The sequence below is a fragment of the Neolamprologus multifasciatus genome, chromosome 4 (assembly GCF_963576455.1).
Source record: "Neolamprologus multifasciatus chromosome 4, fNeoMul1.2, whole genome shotgun sequence".
NCBI lineage: Eukaryota > Metazoa > Chordata > Actinopteri > Cichliformes > Cichlidae > Neolamprologus > Neolamprologus multifasciatus.
Window position 1 is genome coordinate 6088059 of NC_140442.1, and position 26531 is coordinate 6114589.

Sequence of the window (26531 nt, forward strand, 5' to 3'; positions counted from 1 at the left end):
GGAAATACTAACCGGAAGTCATCTGGATATCGTGTGACTTGACCTTTTCTTCAGGTTGAAGCCAGCGATGGTACTCTTTGTTAAGTAACGTGGTGGTAAACGTTGCTTTCAGACAAGATTTGCTTATTTAAATAGCCGCTGTCGCCGTGTTTGCCGTCATTTGTTCATACAAGTTAAAGAAGCGGTCGAACTTCGCTTGTGGGACTACTTAAATCGCAGTTCGCTGACGCTGGTGTGTTGGCTGCAGTTCGAGGGGGATGTCTCTACACGGCAAAAGAAAAGAAATCTACAAATACGAAGCGCCATGGACGGTGTACGCCATGAACTGGAGCGTCCGTCCGGACAAACGGTTTCGGCTGGCTCTCGGCAGCTTCGTGGAGGAATACAACAACAAGGTGCGCAGTGTGGTTTGGGCCGCCAGCAGCTAACGCAGCGTTGACGAATTAATGCTAATGCTAGCTGCCCTAGCGTACAATAACAATGTCCGATCTGTTGTTATTTACCGGTAAAACTAAAACAACAACAGTGTGCATATGTGTTAATAACCAGCGCGTCTTTTGTTGTGTATTACTAATAATATCCCTTAGTAACGCCACTATAAATGGATAATTCTAACTCCGAACCCCCTTGGGAACAGTCATTTGGTTTCATTCCCGATATATCAGGTCGTCTGTTTGATATGACAGGATATGTTTTTCCCTCCTGCACAGGTTCAGCTGGTGGGTCTGGAGGAAGAGAGCTCAGAGTTTGTCTGCAGGAACACATTTGACCACCCTTACCCCACCACCAAGATCATGTGGATCCCGGACACGAAGGGGGTCTATCCAGACCTGCTGGCCACCAGTGGGGACTACCTGCGCATTTGGAGGGTAAGAATACAGATAACTGTGTTTTATATAGGAAAATCCTGAACATACTACAAAGAGAACAAGTAAAATATAATAGATAATATAAATTAAAACCGCAAGTTTCCAAAAGTGACTTAAAAGAAAACGGCAAACAAGACACGGTTAGAGTAGTATGTTGTGAGCAAAGGGGTGACCACACAGGAGCGAGGGTGTTGGAAGACATGTATGAGTACAGTGTGATAGTGGTGAGGATCAGCTCTGTGCCCCTTCTTGTTTGCACTGATGATGGACAGGCTGAGAGATGAGGTCAGACAGGCGCATCCATGGACTGTGATGTTCACATGATACCGTGATCTGTAGTGAAAGAAGGGAGCAGGTGGAAGAGAGTCTGGAGAAGTGGAGGTATGTTCTAGAGAAGATTAAATTATTAGAAGACTCAAAACAGAATATATATGAGTGAATGAGAGGGTGACACGTGCAACAATGAAGACGCAAGCAGCATAGGTAGGCAAGAGAGGTGAAGAAGAGAGGGCAGGTAGGGGGAAGGGAGTGGAGATGAGTTTCAGGGGTGATTTGTAGCACAAGGATGGGAGGAGTGAGAGGGAAGGTTTACAGAGTGATATTGAGATTAGACATGATTAGAAATGAGTACATCAGAGGGAAAGCTCAGGTTGAGTGGTTTGGAGCCAGATTTAAAGAGGCAAGGCTGAGATGGTTTGGACATGTCCATAGGGAGCGATGGTGAATATTGGTCAAAGGAGGCCTGAATATGGAGCTGCTAGACAGGAGTAAAATATGAGTACTACAGAGAGAAGATTCATAGATGTAATGAGAAAGGACATGCAGAGGGTTGGTGTGACAGAAGAGGATGCTTAGAGACAGGGTGAGATGGAGAGAGATGAGCTGCTGTGCTCTAAAAGCAGCAGTTGAAAGATGAAGAATAACAGGGAAGAGATCAAGATGACATCTCTTTATGACCTACTGGCTTTTAAAGTGATCATTAAATATTTTTAATACCTACTGTTATGTTTTAAATTGTACTCTAAAACAGACGGGGAGTAAGTCACGTGATTAAATGTAAGAGCCTGTGGGGCGAAGAAGAATTTGCATTAATTTAACTGGGATGAAATGAATGCATGATTCTGCTTGTTAAAGTCTTAGGAGATAAAATGAGCAGATAACAAATGTAACTGGAGGATCAGACAGCCAATTGTGTTAACAAATAAGAGCTATTTTGTGTCTGTGCGCTATGGAGCTTTGCTGTTGTTAAAAAAAAAACTATTAATAACACATCAATGACCCACATTTTACTTCTTTATTCTGAACTGAAAGTGTCCTGCTGTTGTAACTATTACCTCATGGAACAAATGCGAGATTTAATCCTCTTTAGTTGCTAAAAACATATCCAGCTGTTTTAAAAGCAGGAAATATTACATTTGTGAATTGTTGAGGACTTTTAAGAAGATGCATTTGGTCTTTTTTTTTTTTTTTTTTAATGTTTTCATAGGAAAAGTAAAAACGGTATTTCCAGCCTTATTTAACTTGTCTGCTGCTGAAATGCACAACTGCATGTAAAAGGACTAAAAGTTTTTTTTCGTCCTGGTGGCTGGCTGGCGGCACATTAGCTGGTAGCACTTGTTGTAAGAGTCCTTGGGTTTGTGTTGCAGGTCAGCGACACAGAAACACGTCTCGAATGTTTGCTGAATAACAACAAGAACTCAGACTTCTGCGCTCCCCTCACCTCCTTCGACTGGAATGAAGTCGATCCTAATCTACTTGGTAAGTAACCCAGTGTGTCATAAACTGTAGAGTTACTAAATTGAATGTAGTTTTTCTTTCTTTTGTGACCTTTGAAATCGTTAAGCTGTGTTGCTTTTTCTGCAGGTACTTCCAGTATTGACACCACCTGCACAATCTGGGGGTTGGAAACCGGCCAGGTGTTGGGACGAGTTAACCTCGTGTCTGGACACGTGAAGACCCAGCTGATCGCCCACGACAAAGAGGTGTGTGCGTTTGTGTGTTTGTAGCCCAGAGGTGATCCCTGTGTTGCTGTGTATGCACAGGAATATTTAATTGAATCCAGCTGTTTGTCTCTGCAGGTGTATGACATCGCGTTCAGCCGTGCAGGAGGTGGCAGAGACATGTTCGCCTCTGTTGGAGCCGATGGATCCGTCCGCATGTTTGACCTGCGACACCTCGAGCACAGCACCATCATCTACGAGGACCCCCAGCACCACCCGCTCCTCCGTCTCTGCTGGAACAAACAGGACCCCAACTACCTGGCCACGATGGCCATGGACGGCATGGAGGTATGTTTGCTTTAAAATACTATAGCACTTTTGTTTTGTTTTGTTTTAGGGAGCAAAAAAAGTAACATTTAGATTTTTTGGGGCATGTAATTATCAAAGCACCTCTTCCAGAGTTTTCCATTAAATACCTCAGCAGAAGGAGATTCCCAGAAAGACCTTAACATCAGGCCACATTTTATCTGTTTGAGGAAAATAGTTTTATTATTATTTAATTTGAAGTCTTTTTGTTTAATAGGTGGTTATCCTGGACGTACGCGTGCCCTGCACTCCGGTGGCTCGGCTGAACAACCATCGCGCTTGTGTTAACGGCATCGCGTGGGCACCGCACTCCTCATGTCACATCTGCACCGCAGGTAAGCGAACTGCAAGCAGGGCTTCAGTAAAATTAGAACCACTCACGGAGATGTGTGATCTCAGGTACCGCTAAGACATAAAGTAACACACTTCAGTGTTTAACTAGAAGTTTATATTTGTGTTTTTAAAGGCTTGTAAGATACCAATATGCTGGATTTTGATTTGTAATATTAACTTATTCTTTTCTTAGAAACAGAAAAACAGGACTCATGCTACAAAGTCATTCTTATTTTGATATGCTTAAGACAAATAGCGACATATATAATATGAAAAAAACTACGTGTGGGTAATTTAACCATTTAGTGGGGCTTTATCCTTCAGTGGGAAATTTGTGAAATGTTGTGATTGGCCCATTAAGTACTGTTGTTCCATTTCCACAAACTACAAACATGCTCCATCTACCACAGGCAGCGGACTTCAAGCACACTTCAAAAAAGTGTAAAAGTAATGATTATTTGGCCATCAAATCTCCACCTGTCCATGTCTGTAACGGGCTATAATTGAGGCTTTTGGCTGTAGTCGTATGTCCTGCTTCTGATGTTACGGGCCATGAAATGTTTAATTGGTGCATTATGTAAAAGATTATAACATGCTATTTTATTTTTGTGGTTTTATGATATTTGGCAAACAGCTTCGACCATATTTGGGCAAGGGAGGTGCATTACCTACTGCCAAGCAACAGTGAAAACAACAAAAGGAAGTGACGCAGCATGCAAAAACCTAAAGTTCAGCACTTTCATTTATTTGTCTTCACATTTTTTTACAAAACTTTTTTTTTTTTTTAGATTTTTTTAAAATGTCAAAACATCTAGATTAACATGCAAAAACAGATTTGATCGGTCTTTGTTCGTTTCTTCAGAATTTTTAATTTGAAATAGCAAACTGTGTCCGTTCTTTGAATTATTTTGGTTTAGGAAAAATGCAAATAGATAAATACTGAATGTTGCACTCACTCCCCACGCCGTGAGCGGGGGTTTCCCCTTATAGCTAAAATATTTGCTGGATGAGGATATGGAGCGAAACAGTGCATGGTTTATTTACCAAATTTCCCCTTGTGGGACAATTAAATGATTATTCTATTCTATTTACAGTTTATTGTAGATGTTTTGCAGACCGTGAGGTTGAGATAAAAACCTTGGAATTATCGGAAATTCCTTTTCTTGACAGTGTCAGGCTGTTTCTTTATGGGCGGTTGTTCCATAAACGTATTTTAGGACATGAAATATTGCATAAATGATTTGATTTGTCTTGTAAAACATGACCTTAACAAAGTGTAATGATTTTACTTTAAACACCAAAACCAAAACATTTGTCTACTTAAAATAAGTTTGGGCAGAAATACAAAACGATATTTAATAAAAACACTTGAGTGTTGTAAAAGTGTGTTGGGCGAGACTTCTCTTTAAAGAAGAGTGCTTAGCCTGTCCCATTTTCTTTTTTTGTGGGAACTGAAACAACCGTCTCTTTGTTGTCAGTATGTCAGTGATCAAGTTAATAAAATCGGTCATAAAAAGCCAGTGGATAGGCCAAATATTCAGTGCAGCAGTTATCCAAATGTTGTGTTCGTTGCCATAGAAAGCATAACAAAGATTCGATTCACAATTTAAGATGACTCTGCTGCACATCATCACATCAGAATAGATCAGAACTGCAGTTTTCCAGCTTTAAGCCAGGGTCTGGATAGAAAGGTGCACCAAGAAAATTCAATATTAGCCGTGTGCTCATTTTGTTACATTTTCTTTAAAGTTATTTTGCCCAGCCCTGGCATAATTATGTTAGAGGAAGCACTTAAACATTTTATTTCCACCTCAGCACCGATATCTCTGCTTTGCCTACTTCCCGGGTCTCCTTTTCTTTTTTTTAAAAATTAATGAATTGATTGTTTACATTTTATCGTTCCCTTTTCTTTCCGTCTCCTCTAAGCTGACGACCACCAGGCCCTGATCTGGGACATCCAACAGATGCCACGGGCCATTGAGGATCCGATCCTGGCCTATACCGCCGAAGGCGAGATCAACAACGTGCAGTGGGCCTCCACGCAGCCGGACTGGATCGCCATCTGCTATAACAACTGCCTGGAGATCCTGCGTGTGTGAAGTCACGGAGAAGGAGCGCCATTTCAGATGTGGACTTTTTTTTCCCGTTCTCATTCCTGCGTTTTCAAGACGAGGATGAGGTGTCGAGTGAACTCTCTGAATGTGTTTGGAATATTAAACACCTGCTCCGCAATAACCTGGTTTACAATGTTTTTTCCATGTCTTTACTGTTATATTAACCGTGTTTAAGCACTTATTTATTTTGCTCACAAGGTAGTGTTCAGCAGCTGGAAGAGACACGAGTGCTTTGAGCTGCTGCGTATGAAAGTCCGATTTTTGTACTCCTCGGTGTGATTTGTAGCCAGCCGTGTGATATTCATGAAGGGTTTACCTTCCTTGTACATTTCATCTGTTTCCTTTCTAAAGGTTGATACCAGCTACTGTAGGTGCCAGAAGATGGCTTCTCTAATATGTAGGAATATGTTGTAGCCTTTCTCGTGAATGCATACCTTTTTATCGATAATCCGAGGATTAATATATTGCAGTCTTGTTTACCCTTGTGGCAATTAAAGCTGTTAAATTTGGGTGTATGTGCTCTCTTCAGATGACTGTGCCCAGCGTCAAGCTTGTGACTGGTGCAACTTTTCGAAAAATGTAAAATAACCTGAGAGGGTTCATGTTGTCACTGCAGTGGTGTGTCATCATGTTGTGTTTTAGTTCGGCTGGCGATGCTGTGAAGCAACCGTGTACAGCAGCACTCAAAACCTACCAGAGCAATGTTGTTCAACCTTTTATTCCCCCCCAAATTATTCAATTATTCTCCTCTTTGTCTTCTTTTTACATGTAGAAAGTTGTGCTTGGAAAGCTGCATTTTTTTTTTTCATGCGCGTGAGCTGTAAAAATGGGAGGAAACAACTTTCTGACTGTTTGTGTCTGCCTCTTTTTTTGTTGTTGTTTTCAGTAATTAAAGGGTCATGTCCTTGTAGCATGCCATTACAAGGCAAATTGTACATACATATAAATATATCAACTCGAGTTGTTTGTAAGACAAGTGTTCATGCCGTAGTTTTTTTTCTTTTCATAAAGTTTAATATGGAATTTACTCAAATAAATTGTATTCCTCCATGTCTTACAGACTAAGCCTCGTGTTGCCTTATTTCTTTTTTGCCCCCGAGCTTTTGTAAGATCATTTTACTGTTGCTGCCTTTGCATGGCACGAGTTAATCTATTTAGAAAGCTACTGCTGTCAGCACATTCATCCTGCAGTTCTCAGAGAGCCAGAGCTGTCTATTTACAGTTCGGGGTCATTTTCACCTTACGCTCAGTTGCCTCTCTCCAATAAACATAATTTCAGTTTGTGTTGGTAGAAGGGTGAAAAGAGGGGGCACCCGGATTTGAACCGGGGACCTCTTGATCTGCAGTCAAATGCTCTACCACTGAGCTATACCCCCTACAGGTGCAGTACTGTCCTTTTCTCTTCTTAGTTGTCAGTTCCCTGATAGGTCAAAAACACTGTTCTTCTAAAAAAAAAAAAGGTAGCTTTTTTTTTTTTCAGTGCAAAAAAACCTCAACATTGCACTTCCCATCAATAATTTTAAGGTCTGATACTTTCTTTTCATAAGAATTTACTACTATTCCTCCTGAAAAGTCTGAAAGGTGCAGCCTTCCAATTTTAAATTGGGCTAATCTGCTCTTCCACTCAGCTTTCTGTGCAGCTGATAAATTTAGATCACTCCTTAGAAGTCATGTTACGACCACTTATGCTGGACACATGCTTTAAATTTGTCACAGAAATTAAACGTGAACTTTTCTTTTGCACTGACCCAAATTTTGAGCGGCGGATCACCACTGGCAACGGAAGCTGGGTTTCCAGGAACTGAGCTTTTTCATCAGTTTTCGTGTGAAGAGTGGACAGTTTCCTCTTCACATGTCGGGTGAAGAGGAAGCCCAGGAGGATACTAAACTGGCTTCATCCTGTTGTGCGCTATAAAGTTGTCCCGAGTGTGAGACTATCAACAAGGAGTTCTAGTGTGATGCCCTGAGTTCTTTGGCCACACGCGTCATACTTCCTCATCACCTGCTCCCCTTGGCTTTGCAGGATTGCTGTTTTGACACATTAGAGGACATCCAGCTGCCACTGCAAGTGACACAACAGCAAGGGGGCATAAGCGGCCTTCCTTTGAGAGACCTGAAAACATCAGCCTAATTGAAAACGGTGCAGAAGTGCAAAAAAAAGTTGACCTTGAATGTGAGGTTGGCCAAATTTACATCAAGATTTTTTGCTTTTATACACATGTTCTTACAACTTGTTGAGCCTTAGACAAACAGGCATCAGACTGGTGTACAATATTTAAGAAAACCCGTCCCCCTAAATGACAATATATTATATATTCATTGAAAAACTTAGCTTTAGTGTGTTCTGTTATTTTGAAGTGTTTGCAATGTTTCATTTGGCATTGCAGTTATTATCCCAGTTACTTGGAAAACAAAAAGAAATAACTTTGCGGTGTGTCTTTAATCTAAAAAAGACAAATAACAGGAATCTGTGCTTGAAGAAGCCTTTCACAGAATTATAAATGCTTAATAGGTCATTACATTCACCCCGTGGCTGGAACTGAAAGATCATCTCGGCGCACATTTAGACGTTGTCTCTGCGCCTTTATGCGATTGACAGTTACCGTCCACTTCAATTGCCACTAAGCTGATTTCCCTTTACGTGCGTCCAGGGTGCGGTTTGTCCACTGCGAGTGAAAATAACTGAGAGAACAAGTCCGTCATTGTTGGCACTTTCAGATAAACACATCAGGAGCGTTACGACACCGTGTGACCACGCTGCTTTGAGAAACAGTCGACACACGTCTGAGGTGAGCGGATAAACAAACACAGAAACGGGAGCAATCGAAGCATTCGTGACCAAAAACAAAACTGTAAGAGCTATATTTAAATGTACATGAAACTTTGACGTTTTTTCTTTTGTTCTGTGCTGCTTCATTGTGCATATTCTAATATTTTCTCATGACACGCTCGACACGTTTTCATTCACGTCAAAATGCCGCAACAGGAAACATGAGATGAAAACGACGCTTTCTCCTACGTCTGCCATAAATCGTCATCCTTCGCGGTGTGTGAGACAGTTATTGTACGACTTTTTGATATTTTTTAAACATACACAACAACGACAAAACACTGAACCTAAACCACTCACAGTTGTTACATTTACTAAGTGCATGGTCCTGAATGTACCTATAAATATTTGCAATATGAAAATAATTTCATTTCCAAATAGCTGATTATAGTTTTCTATGTTCAAATCTTACACAAAGTGACTGCAGATAATTCTTCAAACGTGAAACCTCTTATTTCTTTCTTGTCATTTCACTTCTCTTCAAGGACGCCTCCATGTAGGAGCAGTTGGTGTAGCTTTGAGATCCAGTGACTGCTTGGCATGTCCTGTAGATGTCAGTGCACCATCCTGCTCTTTATTGCACGGGACTTTGGGAGTGATGGGATGCTGGAGCACAAAACTACAGCAGCCTTGAGGGCAATGTTCGGTCTGTGCTTGAGAAACTCGAGACACTGTGTACCCTCTGTGATGTGAAAGGCAAGGCATCCCACGCTCCACAGCAGCATCTGAACAGGAGAGGAGGTTTAAATGGGAAGGAAGTACCGATGTGGGGAAAATATGGCTGTACCGTCCAAAGTACCAGGCTGTAGGGTGTGAGGGTCAGTGATAGCTCTTCTAGCTGCCCGGCAGGACAGGATCAGACACATGCCTCTGGATCTCCTGCATTTCTGTGGAGATCTCCAGGTGCTCCGGGAGAGAGGGGAAGCGCTGGGTGCCGCACAGAAGTCCCGAAGGCTCTTGGTCTCCAGAGCAGAAGATCTGAGGAGGAGTGAGGTCGACAGAGGGTAGATGTGGTCGGTCTGCCTCTGGTGACATGGACATGGTGTCATCTGATGCCACAGTTAGATGGATCCCGCTGGACAGGGAATCCTTGGATTTGTGCTTGCAGTCAGAGTCTGGACTCTGGAAAGACTGAGAAGTATTAGTTCATACAAGATTAGATGTATGTAGTGTATAATTTAATTATATTAAATAAACGGCCTGACTGACGTTCTGCAGGACACAAAGGTCAGAATCTTTTTTAGAGTCTAATTTAAAAAAAATAGTTTAATATTATGGATGTTTTGGGCTCAAAGAAAGTGCTCTGAATCCAAAAGCAAGGAAGAAAGATCCTGCATTAACTGATCTCTTGCTACAGATAATGCAAGACATAAATGATGATTGGGGCGAAAAGGCAGTTATCTTGAAACCTGGAGATAACAATCATCGTTCGACTTGTAGATTTATCAGATATCTCTGTTATTCTTTTTCCTTTCAGGATTATGGATGTCTTAAGTTCTTATTTTCTTTTTCAACTCTGATGAACTGAATTGAATTGCTTAAATATTTTTTTTGGCAAAAGTGTCAAAAAAAAGTAATGACTATAGAGGAGCAATCTTATTGCACATAGCATATGATAAGTAAAGCACCTGGAGTAGTGAGGCAGGGCTGTCGATCTGTGGTGGCTGCTTTGGAGGGACGGTGTGGATTGTGGGTGTGCCCGTGCTGTACAGCGTGGTGGGGTGAGGTGGGTGAGGGCTGGGGGACACAGCGCTGTAGGCCGGAGGCACCGGAGCCATCTGTCTCTGAAGGAGCTGCAGGATCACATTAATGTCTGCAGTCATACGGGTCTCCAGTCTAGACAAGGCAAGAAGACAAAGATATATGGCTTCAAGACTCTTTCACACATTTATTTCTATGATTTGATCCTGGTCAGAACACTTCTATAAAGCGTTATGAGTGTTACTACACTTTTCTCTATCTGTCGCTATAGAATCATCACGATCATTCACGTGGAAGCAGGCAGGCAGTTAAAAGAAAACACACATGATGGACATTTTCAGTCTCACCCCTGACCCTTTCTTATCTCTGTTTAATTTGTTCTTACTCCTCCTTTTCTCTCACACACATGCAAAATAGCCCCGTGTAGTAAGCACTCAGCTGGAAACTGATATGCAAACACAGAAAGAAGGGTGGAGCTGAAATGCAAACACTGCCTTGGGACAACAGTGACAAATGCATCCACCTCCCAGAGGCCTCAGCACCGGGGGTATAGCTCAGTGGTAGAGCATTTGACTGCAGATCAAGAGGTCCCCGGTTCAAATCCGGGTGCCCCCTTATTGTTTATTTCTTTAATTCTAAAACAACATAAGTCTAGCTTACCGGTTTAATTGTGACTGAAGCAGCTCCAATCGAGACTCTAGCTCACTGGGCCGATTTTCAGCACAGGGTGAAGGGTGAAAACCCGCCCTTACTGAGGACGGCCGCCTCTGGCTGTCTGAAAACTGGCTTGCTCTGCGGTCTGGCCAGTAGCTATACAGGCCTGGCATGCTGATAGGGGCTGCTGCTGTGCAAAAGTAAAAGAACAATCATTTCTTGAAAAAAATGTTTGTTAAAATATGCAAATGTCTTACTCCACAGTTATTTTTTATTTATCTATCAGTGCTGCATTCAAACCAAAAAAAAGCAAATTAAAATGGAATAAAAAATTTACATTTGTGGAGTTTTTGTGTTCTCTGTGCCTCCAAAAGTGTTTTAAGCGGATTTTACCTGAGTATGGAGGTCCTCCAAGGTCTACAGGCGGGCCGAGTCCAGCTGAAGGTCCACTGTGAGGCAGAAGGTTGACTACTGCGGATGGATAGTCTCTGGTATCACCTGCATGGGGGTACAACTCCCCTTTGCTGTGTCCTATGGGCTTCATTTCCTCATCACTAGACTGTGAACATATACTAGCACTGCTGCAGAGGTCTTCCCAATGAGATCCTGCCATTGTTCCCCGGTGGTGGTTTGACATCGAACGTGACTGATCTGGGTAAGAGTCTTCACGATCCATCCCGTCTGTCCACACAGAGTCACAGCACAGATAGGAATAAGACAATAAGTTGATACGGGAGCATTTGGCGTTAGGCCGCGTCCCTTACTCACCTGGCCTGTTTCTCCGACGCAGTGAGCTTCTCCGATGCCTCGTCAGACGATAGCCACATTCAGAGTCCCTGCCTGGGGTTGTCTGGTTTATTCTATCTACCTGATACAGATCAGCTTCAGTAATTCAAAATTACAAACCACATCTCCTGCTTAACAGAAACATGCAGCACATTTTCCATCAGTATATTTAGAAATCTAGGTGAGATCTTTATGATTTTACCACTTAAGATACTGGTAACCACTTGTAGCGCTGTGGCACAATGCTTACTGACTGTGTTGTACAAATGCCCCAGTTTCAATTCTGCCTCTAAACCCTCCTGCACACTTTGCCTATATTTACATGTTCGCCTGGAGGGCCCTCACATTAACTGCTTTTCCAAACCGTTTATTTTTAAGTTGAAACGGCACCACACTCAGAAACCAGGAAGGCTCCAGTTAGCCAGTGTGATTATTTCAGGACTGACAGAGTAATATATGAAAAGAAATGTCTTTAATGGACATTTTATACATGTTTGATCACAATTTCATTGTACACATGCAATGACAATAAAGGGCGATTCTATTCTATTTATTGTACTGTTATAAATATTAGTTATAAATAACGAGAAATAACAACGTCATGAAGTCATATGGGAGCATTTTGGAAAATGTAATAGATTCATTTACTTTGAAATGATAGACATGGTTCTAGTTTATCTTCCTGACAGCACTAGAGATCAGCAAACTGGAAGTTCCTGTTTCCAAAAGAGAAAGGCAGGTATTTCTGCCCTAACCCTTAAAAGAAATTAAAAGAAAAGCGTGACCCCACACAAAGTTACACTCATCACAGAGAGGAAAGGCATAGGGGACCGATTAAAACCGGGGCAGAAAATGCAGTTTGAGCATGTTTATGATGCCAAGATGACAACATCTCAGTTGATTTGCTACGTTTTTACTAACAGAATAGAATCGGCGCTCTTGAGACATAAATCTATGACTCTAAACTCTAATCACAAGCAGGATGCTGTGTAACAACGCCCCCTGGTGGCACTCACGTCTCTCAAGTTGAAGGTGATCTCCAAATTGTTCCAGAACATGTTGGAAAAATCGGGATACATGTCTAGCACTTCCAGAAGGTCGTCCCTCAGGATCTTGTGAAGATCACAGTATGTCAAAGCCCTGACATCAGCGCTGGATTTCCCTGACCTCTCGTACAGATTGATGGGTTCACCAAAGATGTCATTCTTTCCTACATACATCACAGCAAAAGTAGTGGGAAATTCAATTAGGCAAGCCCATCCTTGTATAAGCAATAACAGGGTAATGTCAGTTCTTTTATTTATTTATTTTTTATGTTTAATGCATTATTAAAAAATAATGCACCACAGTGACCTGATCCACAGCAGTACAGCAGCTCAACACAAATCAGTGGTCCCCACAAACACAGCCACAAAGATGTGACCTGTGCAGCCTGGATAAGCCAGTGCTGGCTCTATTGATGATCAATCGCTGTGGAATGAAAGTGGAGCTGTGCCCAAACACCTCTGGCCACAAAACACACACAAGTGTGTGCTGATGTGAACTAAGGGCCAATGTCAGTTCTGGCTGTGACTTTGCAGGAAGAGAAAGAACAAGTAAGTGGAAAACAAACAGGACTGCAAAATAAAACAGATAAAAAACATTTCATGATCAGATAAATATAAACAAATTAAACTGGTTTTACCCAAAATAGGTGAATTTTTTTGTTTATCCTTGAAAATTCTTAAAGTGTTAACAAGTAAAAAGCTCTTTATTAGCAACTTGCAGCTCACCCAGTATGGCCACCACCACGTCGTCCCTGAGGATCTCTATAGAACCCCTGGAAATGAAGTATAGGGCAGTGAGAATATCCCCACTGTGGACTAGGGTGTCACCCGGCGGAGCGTGGGTGGTCTTAAATCGCATGGCCAGAGCCCGCAGGCAGCCTTTGTTAGCACCTCGAAAAGCTTTGCAGTTCTGCAGCAAGCTGCGGTTCAAATGAAGGCAGATATCAGCTTGCAGACACTCAGGGAAACCCTTTAAAACCTGCAGGAAGAAATGGGACACAGGAAATCTAACTTTGTCTTCATATTATGTTTCTTTTTTAAGCTTCTGTAACATAAAAAAAGAAGTAACGTGAAAGCACATGAAAAAGGTCTGGAGGGGAGAGAAGGGGAGCAGAGTATCAGATTGATGCATGCAGGGCATAAAGGATGAGAGCTACAATTGATAAGCTAATCCCTCATTGAATTGGCAGGCACTGATTCTGCTCTTGCACTCTGGTTAGCAGGGATGTCCCAAACAGCAACATGACGCACATCACATCTGAAAAGTGGGTCTCTCTATGAGACACTGGAAACAATGAATGTCTGTAAATGAAGAGGGGGCACCCAGAGTTGAACTGGGGACCTCTTGATGTGCAGTCAAATGCTCTACCACTGAGCTATACCCCCATGAACACAAAAAGGCCCCTAAAAGTCTCTGAAAACGTTTGAAATAAACTGTGTTATAAAGGTTTTATTTGAATATTACGAAAACTTTTTTTTTCTGGGAGCAAGTGGGTTTTGAGTGCATCAAACAAAGCCTGGATTTGTACGTATTACTACTTTTAAGAACTACATGACATTAAAAGATCACCACACAAAAACTGGGCCATTGCAACAGCATAGAATACGGCAAGCAGCCAGTGTAGGTCAAACACAGGACATGCAGAGAACTTGAGGACAGCAAGTGTTTCTATAAATTGTAACACATTATTTGTACTTCAGTTAGGTGCTTTGAACGTGCGCATTGATGTTTGCACTTTGAAAGCATGCTCATAAGGGGAAGGCAGCAGTCAAAGCCTTTTCATTTTCTTACAGCATTCATGTCGATGCCGTTTGTGTAGGACCAGGCATGTTGGAAGTACTCCTCCAGCCTTTGTCTCAGACCTCCTGGGATCTGATGGAAACGGATGAACTCCTTGACCCGCAGCATCTGGGTGTGGTAGCGGGCCGTGCCTGAGTAAAGTCTCTGAATGATGGCTGATACGTTTCCGAATATACTGGCATACATCAAAGCTGCATGGAACAGAAGGCAGAAACAATTTACTCCTGGGGTTGTGATAAAGTTTGATTCTATTTCTCCTGTCTATCTCTGTACCATCAAAAAATAGGCTAGCAAAGGCTGTATGTATGCTCAGGATGTACTGGATTTATGTAAACAGTACAAGCTGTTCTCATAAAAACAGGTAAGATCTTGGAGGACTTATTTTACCAGCTAACAAACAGTGACTGACCTAATTTTTTGACATGATTCTCCTTAAACTTGCTGATTTGTTTGACATTATCTTTGTAATTTTCCTCATATTAAAAGGAATATACTCCGCATCACCTAAGTGATTGAATATATGAATTACTCCAGAGTTTCTAAGATGAGCTTCAGAGTTAGAGCAAAATATTCTGGATTCTACTTCAATGATTCGAAGTCTGAAGTGTTGCATGTTTCTGATCCTTTTCCTTTCTACTCACAGCCGATTAGCATGACACAGATGGAGAAGATCTTCTCTGGGTTGGTGTTGGGTGAGACGTTGCCAAAGCCCACACTAGTCAGGCTGCTGAAGGTGAAGTACAAGGCTGTAACATACTTGTCCTTGATTGAAGGGCCAGAGGCTGGGTCACTGTCATTGTAGTATTTCCCAATCTGGTCGGCCAGATTGTCCAGCCAACCAATCTTCATGCCACCGATGCGGGCAGAGCCATGACGCTCCACGTTACCGATGGCGTACCAGATACAGGCCAGCCAGTGAGCAATGAGGGCAAAGGTGCACATAAGGAGGAAAAGAACAGCAGCTCCATATTCTGAGTAACGATCCAACTTCCTGGCCACTCGCACCAGCCTCAGAAGTCTGGCCGTCTTCAGTAGTCCAATAAGAGTGGTTGTTTGAGGCTGTTGAAGACAGAGAAGATTTAATGTTAGTGCTATTAGCAGACTTTTATAAGTACAAAAAATAGCAATGAAACTGAATCTATGCAGAAATAAACAATTTACTGGTCAATAAGCTGAGCAGTCAGTTTTAGGTTACATGAGGGCACAATGGGATAGCCAGACTGGACGTTTACCATGTGTAACTCAGCGGGTTTTCCATCTTCTTAAAACGCATATAAACACTTCTAATTTGTCCATAATGCTTCCAGCTATCCTGCAATAATTACTCCATCATAGTATTATAAAAATATAATTTTACATAAACTGGTAAAAGGAAAAGGACATCACAGATAAAAGTATAAAAGTAACCAAATACAGCTACATTTGTAGCACAAAAAGCACAGGCGTGTTAGTTGGTTCACTTAGTAAGAGTTAAAAGGCCAAGAGCTGCCACTCATAACAGCAGTGCCATGGCGCTGGGGGGGTTGTTCATGCATTTTGAGTTTAGTATACTTGTTTATTTAGTTGAGTTTTGATTGGTACTTGTTTTTTGATAATGCCAGTGTTTGATAATGCTACTTCTGATGGCAGTTTCTGTTAAGGCTGAGAGTTTGCTATTTAAACATAGCAAACAGAGTGGCTGTGGCTACAATGTAGCTGCCATCACCAGTGTGTGAATGTGTGTGTGAATGGGTGGATGACTGGATATGTAAAGTGCTTAAGGGTCCTTAGGGACTAGTAAAGCGCTATATAAATACAGGCCATTTACCATTTAAACATAAGTCCTTGTATTTTGGTTTATTTTCCTAGCTTTCCTTCATATTTCTCTGTGGCAGGCTGCTGTGTGTGTCAGTGTTGTGCCTCTTATTTTTTACATGCTTTGTTTTGCTTCTTGTATATCATTATCTTGGATATGCCTCGCTTTCCTGCTGTTTCCATTTCCCCTGATTGCCCTCTGTGTATAAATAGTCTTCTCTCCCTTACAGCGTTTGTCAGCGTGTCTACTTATCCACCCTAGTCTGTTCCCAAGTCACCTGTTCTGAATCTCTGCTTTATGTCCTAGTTGATTGTATTTTGGGACTTTCTGTATTTGACTTTAATAAAAAAGTTGTGTTTTGAGGATTTTCCAGTTTTACTGCAAAACTGTAAAAATCAGTTACACATAAAGGCTATAAAAGGAGACTTTTCATTTAATCTTTTGTCTGAAACACAAAGTGATATTCAGATAGCTTTCTCACCTCCTCAGACCCAGAGCGAAATATGAGCAGGTCAAAGGGGATGGCAGCAACTATATCGATCAGGAACCAGCCCTTGAAGTAGTGCTGTGCGATGCGTCCCGGGTGGCTGACCACCTCGTCGTTATGGTTCACATAGGTGGTTCTGAAGTTGATGAGGATGTCCACGATGAACATGACGTCCACCACAAGGTCCACCACATTGAGTGGGTTGCAGGTGTAGCCGCAGATTCTTCTCTGTGTTTCTTCTTCTGCTTCATTGAGAAGGAAGGCAGCAGAATATGGCGTGAAGATGGCCGTGTAGATGACCAGCAGCAGGATGACCCAGTCCCATACTGCTTTGAAGGGGCTGTAGTGAAGGATGGTCCATTTGTGGATGCGCGGGGCCTGGAGCTTGTACTCTGGCAGCACGTCAGCTCCGAGGGATAACACCTGATAAGAGGCCAATGGGAAACAGAGGAGGTTATTAATAATGGAGGAAAGATCAAGGCCCATAGCCAGAAAGTATAATATAAATACTATATAGAGTACCTTATGAAGCATACAATTAAAACAGGAAGAAGGGGGAGGCGTGCACATTAGCTAATGTCTGAGACGAGAGTAAAGGAAGTAAGTGCACAGTTCTCACAAAGCAAACAACTATCCTTATTCAAAAACAATAACTTTATTTTGACATAAAAATGTGAAATGTTTTTGGTCTGTAAGTCAGCATCTTAAGTTATCATTTAAACAGCTTTCACTGCGGTTTAATTATTAGAATTTAACATTAAATGAAGCAATATTTAATAAGAAACTTCAATTTTCTTAGTTAAAATGAAAATGATGTTCTTTACAAAACAGCCAAAACTCATTTCAGTCATTTTTTAAAGATTCCAACATACTGATAGGGCCTTAAAAGAATTAAAGACAGAGTTAAAAGAGTGTATGTTAAAACAGTCTGGTAGCTGTTGCTGACCAAGTAAGACAAAGGTTGGGAAAACGAAAAAACAAGCAGAATTTAATGCAGGAACATGGTGCACGAGAGCCCAAGAACTGTAGTTTTCATAATTACTGTTAGTGCCATCTCAAGTATTTACAATAAAAACTGCAAAAAATCCATAAAGTGTAGCAGGACTGTGATAAATAGATAGACACTGGGATACTTTTACATTAACCACACCCCACTGCACCCTTAAAGTAAAGCCCAGCATGTCCTTTGATAGTGCCATGCCGCCTCAGATGATGAACTTCATCATGAACACGGCTTTAATTTATAATAAATGGTGCATTGCTCAAAATATTCTAAGCAAGTTTGCACACAAAATGGCAGAAAGCTCTAACAACAATGGGACATATTTTTAAAACAGCAAGAGGTTCAAAAACAACTCTGGACTCTTCTTTCAGAGTGGCAGAAAAGAGCAAAACACAAATCCACTCATATGTCGAGTACATGCAGACCAGCACAAATCAGAAAATTACCAATGACTGAATCAGTGATGAGTAAGATCCACTGACCGGTACAACAATAAGAGCTTCCATGTCCAGGTTCTCATCCTGGCGTCCACAGCAGCAGAGGAGGCTTCTCCAAACTCTCTGCTGCCCCACCTGCCTTCTTCCCCATCTCCCTTCCTTCATCACTTTCTTCCAGATAAATATGTTTGCTGATGACTGCCATGAACACACATCCCAGCTCCCGCCTTCTTCTATCCTCTCTTCAAATGCACTTAACCGAGCCAAATCACTGTCCTTTTTAGAGAGTCCACTGCAGCCTCACCTGCCTCCGCCGCACCACGTGATTGCCACTTTGTCTAAGCCACGTGACCCTTTCTGCCAGCGATCTGATCAATTTCGGACTGGAATAAGTGTTGGCATCGACCGGGCTTCATGCAGAGGAGTGATTTTAGGTAATTTCTGTTAATGGAAAGGTCAGCTCTATTTGGCCAAACTGGCTTTGCAGAAATCAAAGTGCTTTATTCGTCTAATGCACTATAACTGACATTCACATCTACATGAACCACAGAGAGCTAAACTGCTGTACATGCTGTTGGGTTTCCATGTCCTTCTTGTCCTTACAAGCCCTTTGGCGGTTAGACCGTCATTTACATTTCAGTTTGCATAATTATGTTGATAGTCATCATGACAAAAGAAGCTGAACTTGTATGGCAAGCACACAGATCAGTGAGAAATTAAAAGGGAAAAGCTTTTGGTGTGCTATAGCTCAAGTCCTGAAGCCCACTGCAGGGAATGAACCAAATTCACCAAAACAGCTTCTTATCTGGTGTTTTGATGAAGAGAATGGGGTGTAACCCTGTGGCCAAAGATCTCCCATATGTATCCAGTTGATAGAGTCTGATGACTGTGAAGGCCATGACATATGATGTGCATCTTATTTATACTTAAACTATTAAGTGATCCCTCCCCTCCTGTTGATGGAGATGACACTGTAAAGCTTGAAAAGATCTCTCTCTTTTCTCTTAATTCGAGCTAGAAATGTTTCACCACAGGATAAATCTGATGACTCAGAAGAACATTGCATTGATTGATACATCAGCTATCCATCCAAGGGGAGAAGTGCACCCAGAAAAATGTCCCAACAACAAAACAGGGCCCTTGGATCTTCACAAGTCGAGAGTTTTTCCTTTAATTTCTCACATATTGGTACCAGAAACCAGAAACCACTTTCTACTCACTCTATCCCCAGTAAACCCATCTTCCCTTGCAAAATATATTATATATTTAGACTTTTTTGTTCGTTGAGGGGAAAAAAAGTCTCCTCAAAAATACATTTCCCTTCCACTTTCCCAGCTTGAATGAAAGCAGTGTCCATAAATAGTCAAAGTAAACTTTTTCTCAAGACAGAGTACTATATATAAATTAAGAAAGATGGTCACTAGGAATAACCAAGGTTTCAATAATATTTGCAGTAAAGGGATGTTGGCTGCTTCACTTGCTTCATAATTTAGGTTTACAACCAACAAGACAGCGTTGAGTTTGAAAACAGACATAAATGGAAGAAAGTGCACAGAATTTATTGAATTCTCCATCTAGGACAACAAACTGTGACAACCTTTTGTGTGTAAGCAACTAACCACAGGAGCTGAACAGATGTGAAGAGACAACACAGTAATGAGAATGTAAACACACGAGCAAAGGTTCACTCATCCAAGAAATGTTACGTTATTGATGTCCACCACAGCTCTGTTTAATGATAATGATGACCAGACAACGACAGGCACCTCTAATTTGCACGCTACAACTCTCTGTTGCTACTCCGACTTTAAAGTCATCATGGGAAGAGATCAAGTTGATACATTTCAAGCTGTACTAGATTTAAAAGACAGCAGAGCTGTAATCAGTGAACACAATTTAATATATATATATATATATATATAGTATAATAGTAATAATCCAGCATATATATATATATATATATATATATATATATATATATATATATATATATATATATATATATGAAACTGCTTCTTCTAAGGTATTCAGAGTAGAAATATAAAATATTCATAATAATATGACAACTGTGGATAAAGCAACAATGCAAAGCACAAAACACATTTTAAATATTTTAGTTCAAAGTTTAAATAGTATCTATAAAAAATAAGTAAAGATAAAATTAAGCCTTTAAGATGTGACTATCACATTAATAGAATGCAAACATGAAAGTAGCATTTATTTTCAGCTTAAAAACCCCTCAGTAAATTTGAAAGTGCTCTAACTCTGCACAGTTCTCGTGTAATCTCTTTGTGAAGTTACGTCACTTTGACATGTCATCAGCTTAACTTGACTCAAGTGATCATTTCTAACTCGTGGAGAAATATTCAGTAAGCTGGAAGTTTGAGGTGGAAGACGACTAAAGATGGGGTGAGGAAAAAGAACAGGGAAAGGAACACTGGCAGCTAAGAAACAGGAATGTGGAGCTGAAAAAGAAATGGAGTTTTGAGGGTAACTGCAGAGAGCATGAAAGACTTAGTAAGGCTGTACTCACAGGCTGAAGTTTCTGCTTGACGCTCATGCTGAAACACACACCACAGGGTAAAAAGCAGGACAAGACTACGACTAAGAGAAAGAGAGAGGGAGACGGGAACTCTGTACGTCAGTCTGTGTCTCCCTCCCTTCTGCTCCTCTCGCTCTTCCTCCCTGATTGTAGCCCTGCCCTCATCATGGGATCTTCTTTCAAGCACATAAAAAGTGATGGATGATGGTACCTGCCTCCTGTGTGATGCTCAACAAGTAGTAATTATTGGAGAAAAAAAAAATCAAAGATGGTTGTGTTTGGCCTGACAATAAAAAGCTAAACAGCTAAATAAATTTTAAGCTCTTGACTGAAGTAAAATTTACCTTTAGCTCTATACAATCTTTATAGGAGGTGAGATTCATCTTCAGTTGCTGGGGAATTAATTATAAAAGCATTTGCGTGAATTGTTTGTGAATGCAAATACACTGTGTGTGTTTGATGTTTTGTTTTTGTTTTATATTTTTGCATATGCAAATTATTATCTGAATTAATGCAGTGTATGTGAGGTCTTGTCATTTTGTGAATAACCCTCCAATCACTTTTATTATATTTTCAAAAAACAAAGGTTTACGGTAACATTGCCATGTCTTTTCTCCCCTCTGAATTAATGTAATTCTTTTTAAAAAATATTTTTTGCAAAGTCTTGTAAATGAACTAATAAATTCCATTAAAAAATTCAAATAACCTCATATTCAACCCTGATATTTGGAAAATATATTTACACACGCCTCTCTAACACGCCTTGTGAGGATGTTGATTTTTAGAAGCATGCATTATTTGGGTGTGACTGCTTCAGAGTTCAATCAGATCTCAAACGAGCATGTTATCAATCTGTACACACACATTCATGGAGACAAATACTAAAAATAACTGTGCAAACCTGCAAAAATCAGAGGCACACTCAGTTAAAACTGCAACTATCTCCAAGTTGCCCTGTTGCAAGATCAGTCAACGCCAGGTGGCGCCACATACACACCGACACACAGTACTAGTTACAGTGCGCTGAGGCTCTTGTACAGTTATCTGTCTTTAACAAGCCACAGTCTATAATCAATTGCAGCGTGCTTTGTGTTATGCAGACAAATCAATATGAACAGAGATCAATGACAACCATCATCCCTCTTTTTTTAACTTGCCAATCGAAATTCAATTATAAGGGCAGCGTAAAGAAAACATTCTATGCATAATGAAACTGGGCCCACAGAGAAAAGGCAACATGTGCTTAATATTTATTACCTGTAGAAAACTCACAGTCAGTAAAAGACCACTGCTACAGTTCACATGGCAGCAGCCGTGATTACTGTGACGTTAGCCTGACCTTCTTGTCTCCGAACTCATCATTATGATACTCAAGCAAGTTGGTTTAACCGGACAAAAACTCACAGCAGTAACAACACGCAGTTGTGATTTAGTGTCTGACAGAGGCACAGAGACCAAGCCCACTGCCCTCCACTTCCATTAGTTGCAGGAGCCAAGGTCACTGGCAGCGTCAAGCCACGAGTGCCGCTCAATAGTCTCGCTCCCTTTCATAAATCCAGCTCACCAGCAGGACTCCTCTCCACACTCACAGGCAGCTGTGAGCCCTACATACATCCAGGCATTCTTCATGTACTGACATTACATAAAGAAAACACAGCAATATGACTACACAGAAGTTTGGAAATAACTTCCATTTGCATTTGCAATTAATGAAACCTTTTTTTTCATTTTTGAATGTTGGAGAAAAAGTTTATATTTCTATAAGACACAGACATATTTTCTTTATTTGGATGCTTGACCTTTGTGTTTATAGAATTTAACCCTAAAAGGATTGAACAGTCATGTAGTTAGGAGGGATTTTACTGTTATGGTTCATATGTATTTAAGTTGTGTACATGAGTGGTGACTTTATGGTATAAAAACCAGGAGGGGAAACACCTGAAACCTCAGGTGCATAAACTCTGACAATTTTCAACAAAGTAGGTTAAAATGTTTTGTGCATTGTTATATATTTGAAAAAGAAACATGTTTTCACATTCATAGAATATCAAAAAACAAAACAGGAATAGATTTAATTAATTGTAAATAAAGCAGCAGCAATGGATGGATGGATGGAAATGCTTTGAGTTTATTTAATGTTGTATAATCTTCTTCATCACAGCACTTTATCAATCTAAAAACAACTAAACATCTAAGACGGTGTGTGGTCTGCCTGCGAGTGGCACACCAAAGAGATAGTTGTAATAATTACCTTCTACCTTCTACCTTCCAACAAAAACATAACAAGACTAAAACAAACCTCCCTGACAAGCGGACAAACCCTGTCTGTGTAGTTAAACAGAGGAACGCTTACTTTCTATCCAATCTTGTTCATGACGTCAGCTAAGCCAAGATAGCAGATGAAGTGTTCAGCCAGGCTTTTCGAGAGGTCTTCTGTTTGTGCAGTCACTTTTTCCAGGACCACAGAAGCTACGTTGCTTGCATATAGAGTCAGAGCCGGCTGTCAATACCACAATCACTCCCAGTGCAAAGAAGCAATATCTCACCACCACCACAGCAGCACCATTCAGTCACAATGCAGTCACATGAGGTCACAGCACTGTGCAAATGCACAACTAACATCTCCTAAAAGGTGGTGTCCGTACTGAAATGTTTATTAAACTTTCTAAGTAATTTATTAACCTCTTAAGCCCCAAGCCTACCTGATCTCCTGCTTTTTGCCCTCGTATCAGGGGGCACTGGGGCTTAAGAGGTTAAACTTCACAAAGATTAACCGAGTCATGGTCACTTAAATGCCCAGAGGCAGATACAATTGGGGTGAACTGCAACCAAATGTAATCAAATCACTTACTGTGAGTTACTGTGTGCAGTTTTATAGCCTGGATTATATAGATTTGTGGAGGAACTAATAGATGAATCATTAACCCAGATTAAAAAAAAATCATACTGTATATTAAATCAGCTGATGCTCTAAATTTTAAAGACTTTAATGAATCAGATAATTAAAATCTTGTAAAATGTTACAAGTCATGAACCATGTAAATAGCTTACAAAACACCTCATAGTGAACCCATAGCTCCTATATCTGATATCCTGCTAAAATAACAAACCAGCCACTCCAAAGAAAAAAGATAAATGGGACATAAACAAAAACCCTTCTTTGGTCAGTTTGGCTGAAAAGAGGCTCAACTGACCTTCCTGAAAGCCTCTCTGATAAACCGGTTAATGTGATGCACTTAGGGAGCCCAGCATTGCCTTATTTTCTGCTTTATACCTGAGCAAACAGGCCTTTGCATTGTTACAGTCAGAAAGAAAAGCTTTATCATTTTTTTTTATGCTCAATGTAACATTCGTAGATCCATTTATACTTACTAATGGCAGCAACCTGCTGTGCAGCGTGTCTAGTGCGACATGAGAACTTCATCAAAGCTATTAAAAATATTTAATAATTATAATAATTTTAATAATTTAATTATTACTACTAGAAAACATGACATACTGCTGTACAAATAATAATGCATTTAAAAATAAATATTTTGGCAGCTATAAACTGCTTTTCTTAATCATTATTCATGTTACTTACTAACATATGACGTCACCACAGTGAAATTTTAAATTATCAAATGTAATTCAAGTGCAAAGCTATAAAGAATCAAGTGAGGTTTTTGAATCAGCTTCAAATATTATGTCTGCTGCATTTGTTTACAAGGGCTCAGGCCTCACCTCACCACGAAACTGCCTGTGAGCCGGCAGTTCATTTAATATTAAGCTTCTAAGAATGGGGGACTGTGTATAAAAATGACATGATAATAATAAATAATTTATCCTGTACCTTTGTAAAAAAAAAACTTGAATTAAAGCTGAAACTGTGCACTTCAATCACATGTACTCATTGTTTGATTTTAAACAACTTGTCGTGTATAGCGGCAAAACTGCAAAAAAAGAAATTATCGACCTAACTGTATTATAGTGGAAATAACTGTTTCCCTTGGCAGGAGAAAAATTTCTTGGGTATTTTAAGGTATTTTCCATTGTGGTCCTTCTTTCACTCTTGTGAGGCAGTTTGCCAAAATGTACACAGAGACACCGTGGTGTGATGACAGGTGGCTGATGAATGTGTTTTGCTGCTGTCACACCTCAGGTGAGATTATTCGTTCACGCTTTCACCCTGTGAGTTCGGATGTCTCGCGTCTTCAGTCACCCTGAAGCATGTGCCATTTATAGACACCTTTGACTGAACTATCTGACAGAAATATGATGTTAATGATCATATTTCTTTTTTTTCCAGTTAGAAACATTATAAATTTCTCTTTCAGGAAGAGCCAAAAACAGCTAAAAGTACACCAGAAAATTTTAATTACTCAGTTATTTATTGCTGTTCCTTGTATTAGCTTGAAACAATAAAAAATGCAGTCATTTAACACAACATTTTCCAAGCAGAAGATGATATAAAAACCAATTCTACCAGCCGAAGTCTGTGTCACTGATTCCTTTTCTAGGACATAAGTATTGTAATTTGAACATTTTCTTCCTTTTAGTGTTTCCTACCACTGATTGCTGTCCAGCGGCTGCAGACATATCTGCAGTTGTGTATTAACCAAACAAAGGGAAGAAAGGAACGCTGGTTAACAATTCGGCCAATCTCACAGGTGAGAAGGAAGCAATTTCTAGCAACTTCGCCTCTTAAAGATCAGACAGCAATTCGGTTGATGTAGCCAATTACTGAATAAGAAAATATATATGCAGCCAGCAATGTGAAATGGAGAATTTAAGACCCTGGTGATGACATAAAATGAGTGAAGATGAGTAAAGTGCTAAGAAAACAGGTATTTATTCTCTGTTTTTTCTCTTGAGATGGTAAAGAGCAGCTTACCTGTGTGACCTGAGTGACCTTCTCTGTGACGTTCTGCGTTCGGTCTTTAATCTTGCTGGGTGCAATGATTTCAATCTCAGTTGGGGAAGGCGGTCTCATTCGGTCAGAGCCGAACGTGAGGGTAACCTGTGGGATGCGGCCTATTGTTCGATGTCTCATAAGGTCTGAGTCTGAAGTGGAGTTCAGAGTATTGGGCTTGAGATCTACAACACAAAACAACAGCATCAGCAGTCAAGTAAAAAAACAATCTGTGGAAGAGTAGACCGAACAGAAAAAGGGAAGAGTATGATTGGAACCTGTACAAAAGAAAACGTTTCCTCATGAAGGATTTCCCCTGAGAGCGGAGATGATGTGCAGTGATGAGCAATTTTAACACAGACCCAATCACTGACAGAAGAATTGATTATCGTGTCTCCACTGGAATTTTTATTAGGCAGCTGCACAGAGGGACACTCTCTGTGTTATAAATATCAGAGCAACAATCTGACATCAACAACCTGACAAGTGCCCAACTGGTGAGAAATCTGTTGAAAGCTGTTACAGCTCAGCTGCAAAAAAAATCAGTTTTGATTCTGATTAGTTTGCAGTTATATGTTTTAGGATATGCCAAGGACATTTTAAGCTACTAAACATTTCAACTGCATTTAACTTGATAATACTAATGATGTGTCACCTCACTTTCTAATCTGATATAAACTTCCTTTTCTTCTTTCAGCTGCTCCCTTTAGGGGTTGCTACAGCTGATCATCTGCCTCCATGTCCTCTTTAATGACATCCATGAATCATTTCTGTTGTCTTAACCCTTTCCTCCTGCCTGGTAACTCCATATACAACATCCTTTGTCCAATACATAACCCTCCTCTTCCTCCCCTAACCATTCTTTTCACATATTCAGATCATCTCAGTCTTGCCTCTTTAATTAGGTTTTCCAAAAACACTCAACCTGAGATGTTC

The 26531-nt window shown here is 40.5% G+C and overlaps 3 protein-coding genes and 3 non-coding genes across 10 annotated transcripts in view; 2 read left to right on the forward strand and 4 right to left on the reverse strand.

Moving 5' to 3' along the window:
• Positions 1-6687, forward strand: dcaf7 (ddb1 and cul4 associated factor 7). The gene is made up of 7 exons (XM_085157096.1): positions 1-395; positions 711-869; positions 2516-2627; positions 2733-2851; positions 2948-3157; positions 3393-3510; positions 5435-6687. The coding sequence occupies exons 1-7, from the start codon at positions 258-260 to the stop codon at positions 5605-5607; spliced, it is 1029 nt and encodes a 342-aa protein (XP_085013222.1). The 5' UTR covers positions 1-257; the 3' UTR covers positions 5608-6687.
• The window catches only part of gfap (glial fibrillary acidic protein), a 70237-nt gene that overhangs the window by 24438 nt on the left and 19268 nt on the right, over positions 1-26531 (reverse strand). The gene's annotated exons all lie outside the window — the stretch shown is intronic.
• kcnh6a (potassium voltage-gated channel, subfamily H (eag-related), member 6a) overlaps positions 6390-26531 on the reverse strand; it is a 27934-nt gene continuing 7792 nt past the window's right edge. For 2 of the 5 annotated variants that reach the window (XM_085157095.1, XM_085157094.1), the window contains 11 exons: positions 25578-25780; positions 16717-17145; positions 15082-15499; positions 14432-14631; positions 13366-13618; positions 12610-12803; positions 11576-11675; positions 11201-11488; positions 10814-10997; positions 10081-10288; positions 6390-9574 (listed from right to left, as the gene is read on the reverse strand). In XM_085157095.1, the coding sequence (XP_085013221.1) occupies positions 9287-9574; positions 10081-10288; positions 10814-10997; positions 11201-11488; positions 11576-11675; positions 12610-12803; positions 13366-13618; positions 14432-14631; positions 15082-15499; positions 16717-17145; positions 25578-25780 (2765 nt within the window). In that variant the 3' untranslated portion in view covers positions 6390-9286. Of the gene's footprint in view, positions 9584-10080; positions 10289-10813; positions 10998-11200; positions 11489-11575; positions 11676-12609; positions 12804-13365; positions 13619-14431; positions 14632-15081; positions 15500-16716; positions 17146-25577; positions 25781-26531 lie in introns of all 5 variants that reach the window. The other 3 variants (XM_085157093.1, XM_085157091.1, XM_085157090.1) reach the window with 3 other exon arrangements.
• Positions 6927-6998, reverse strand: trnac-gca (transfer RNA cysteine (anticodon GCA)). Its single transcript has one exon. It is a non-coding gene; the product is annotated as a tRNA-Cys (tRNA).
• trnac-gca (transfer RNA cysteine (anticodon GCA)) lies at positions 10697-10768 on the forward strand. The gene has a single exon. It is a non-coding gene; the product is annotated as a tRNA-Cys (tRNA).
• Positions 13954-14025, reverse strand: trnac-gca (transfer RNA cysteine (anticodon GCA)). The gene has a single exon. It is a non-coding gene; the product is annotated as a tRNA-Cys (tRNA).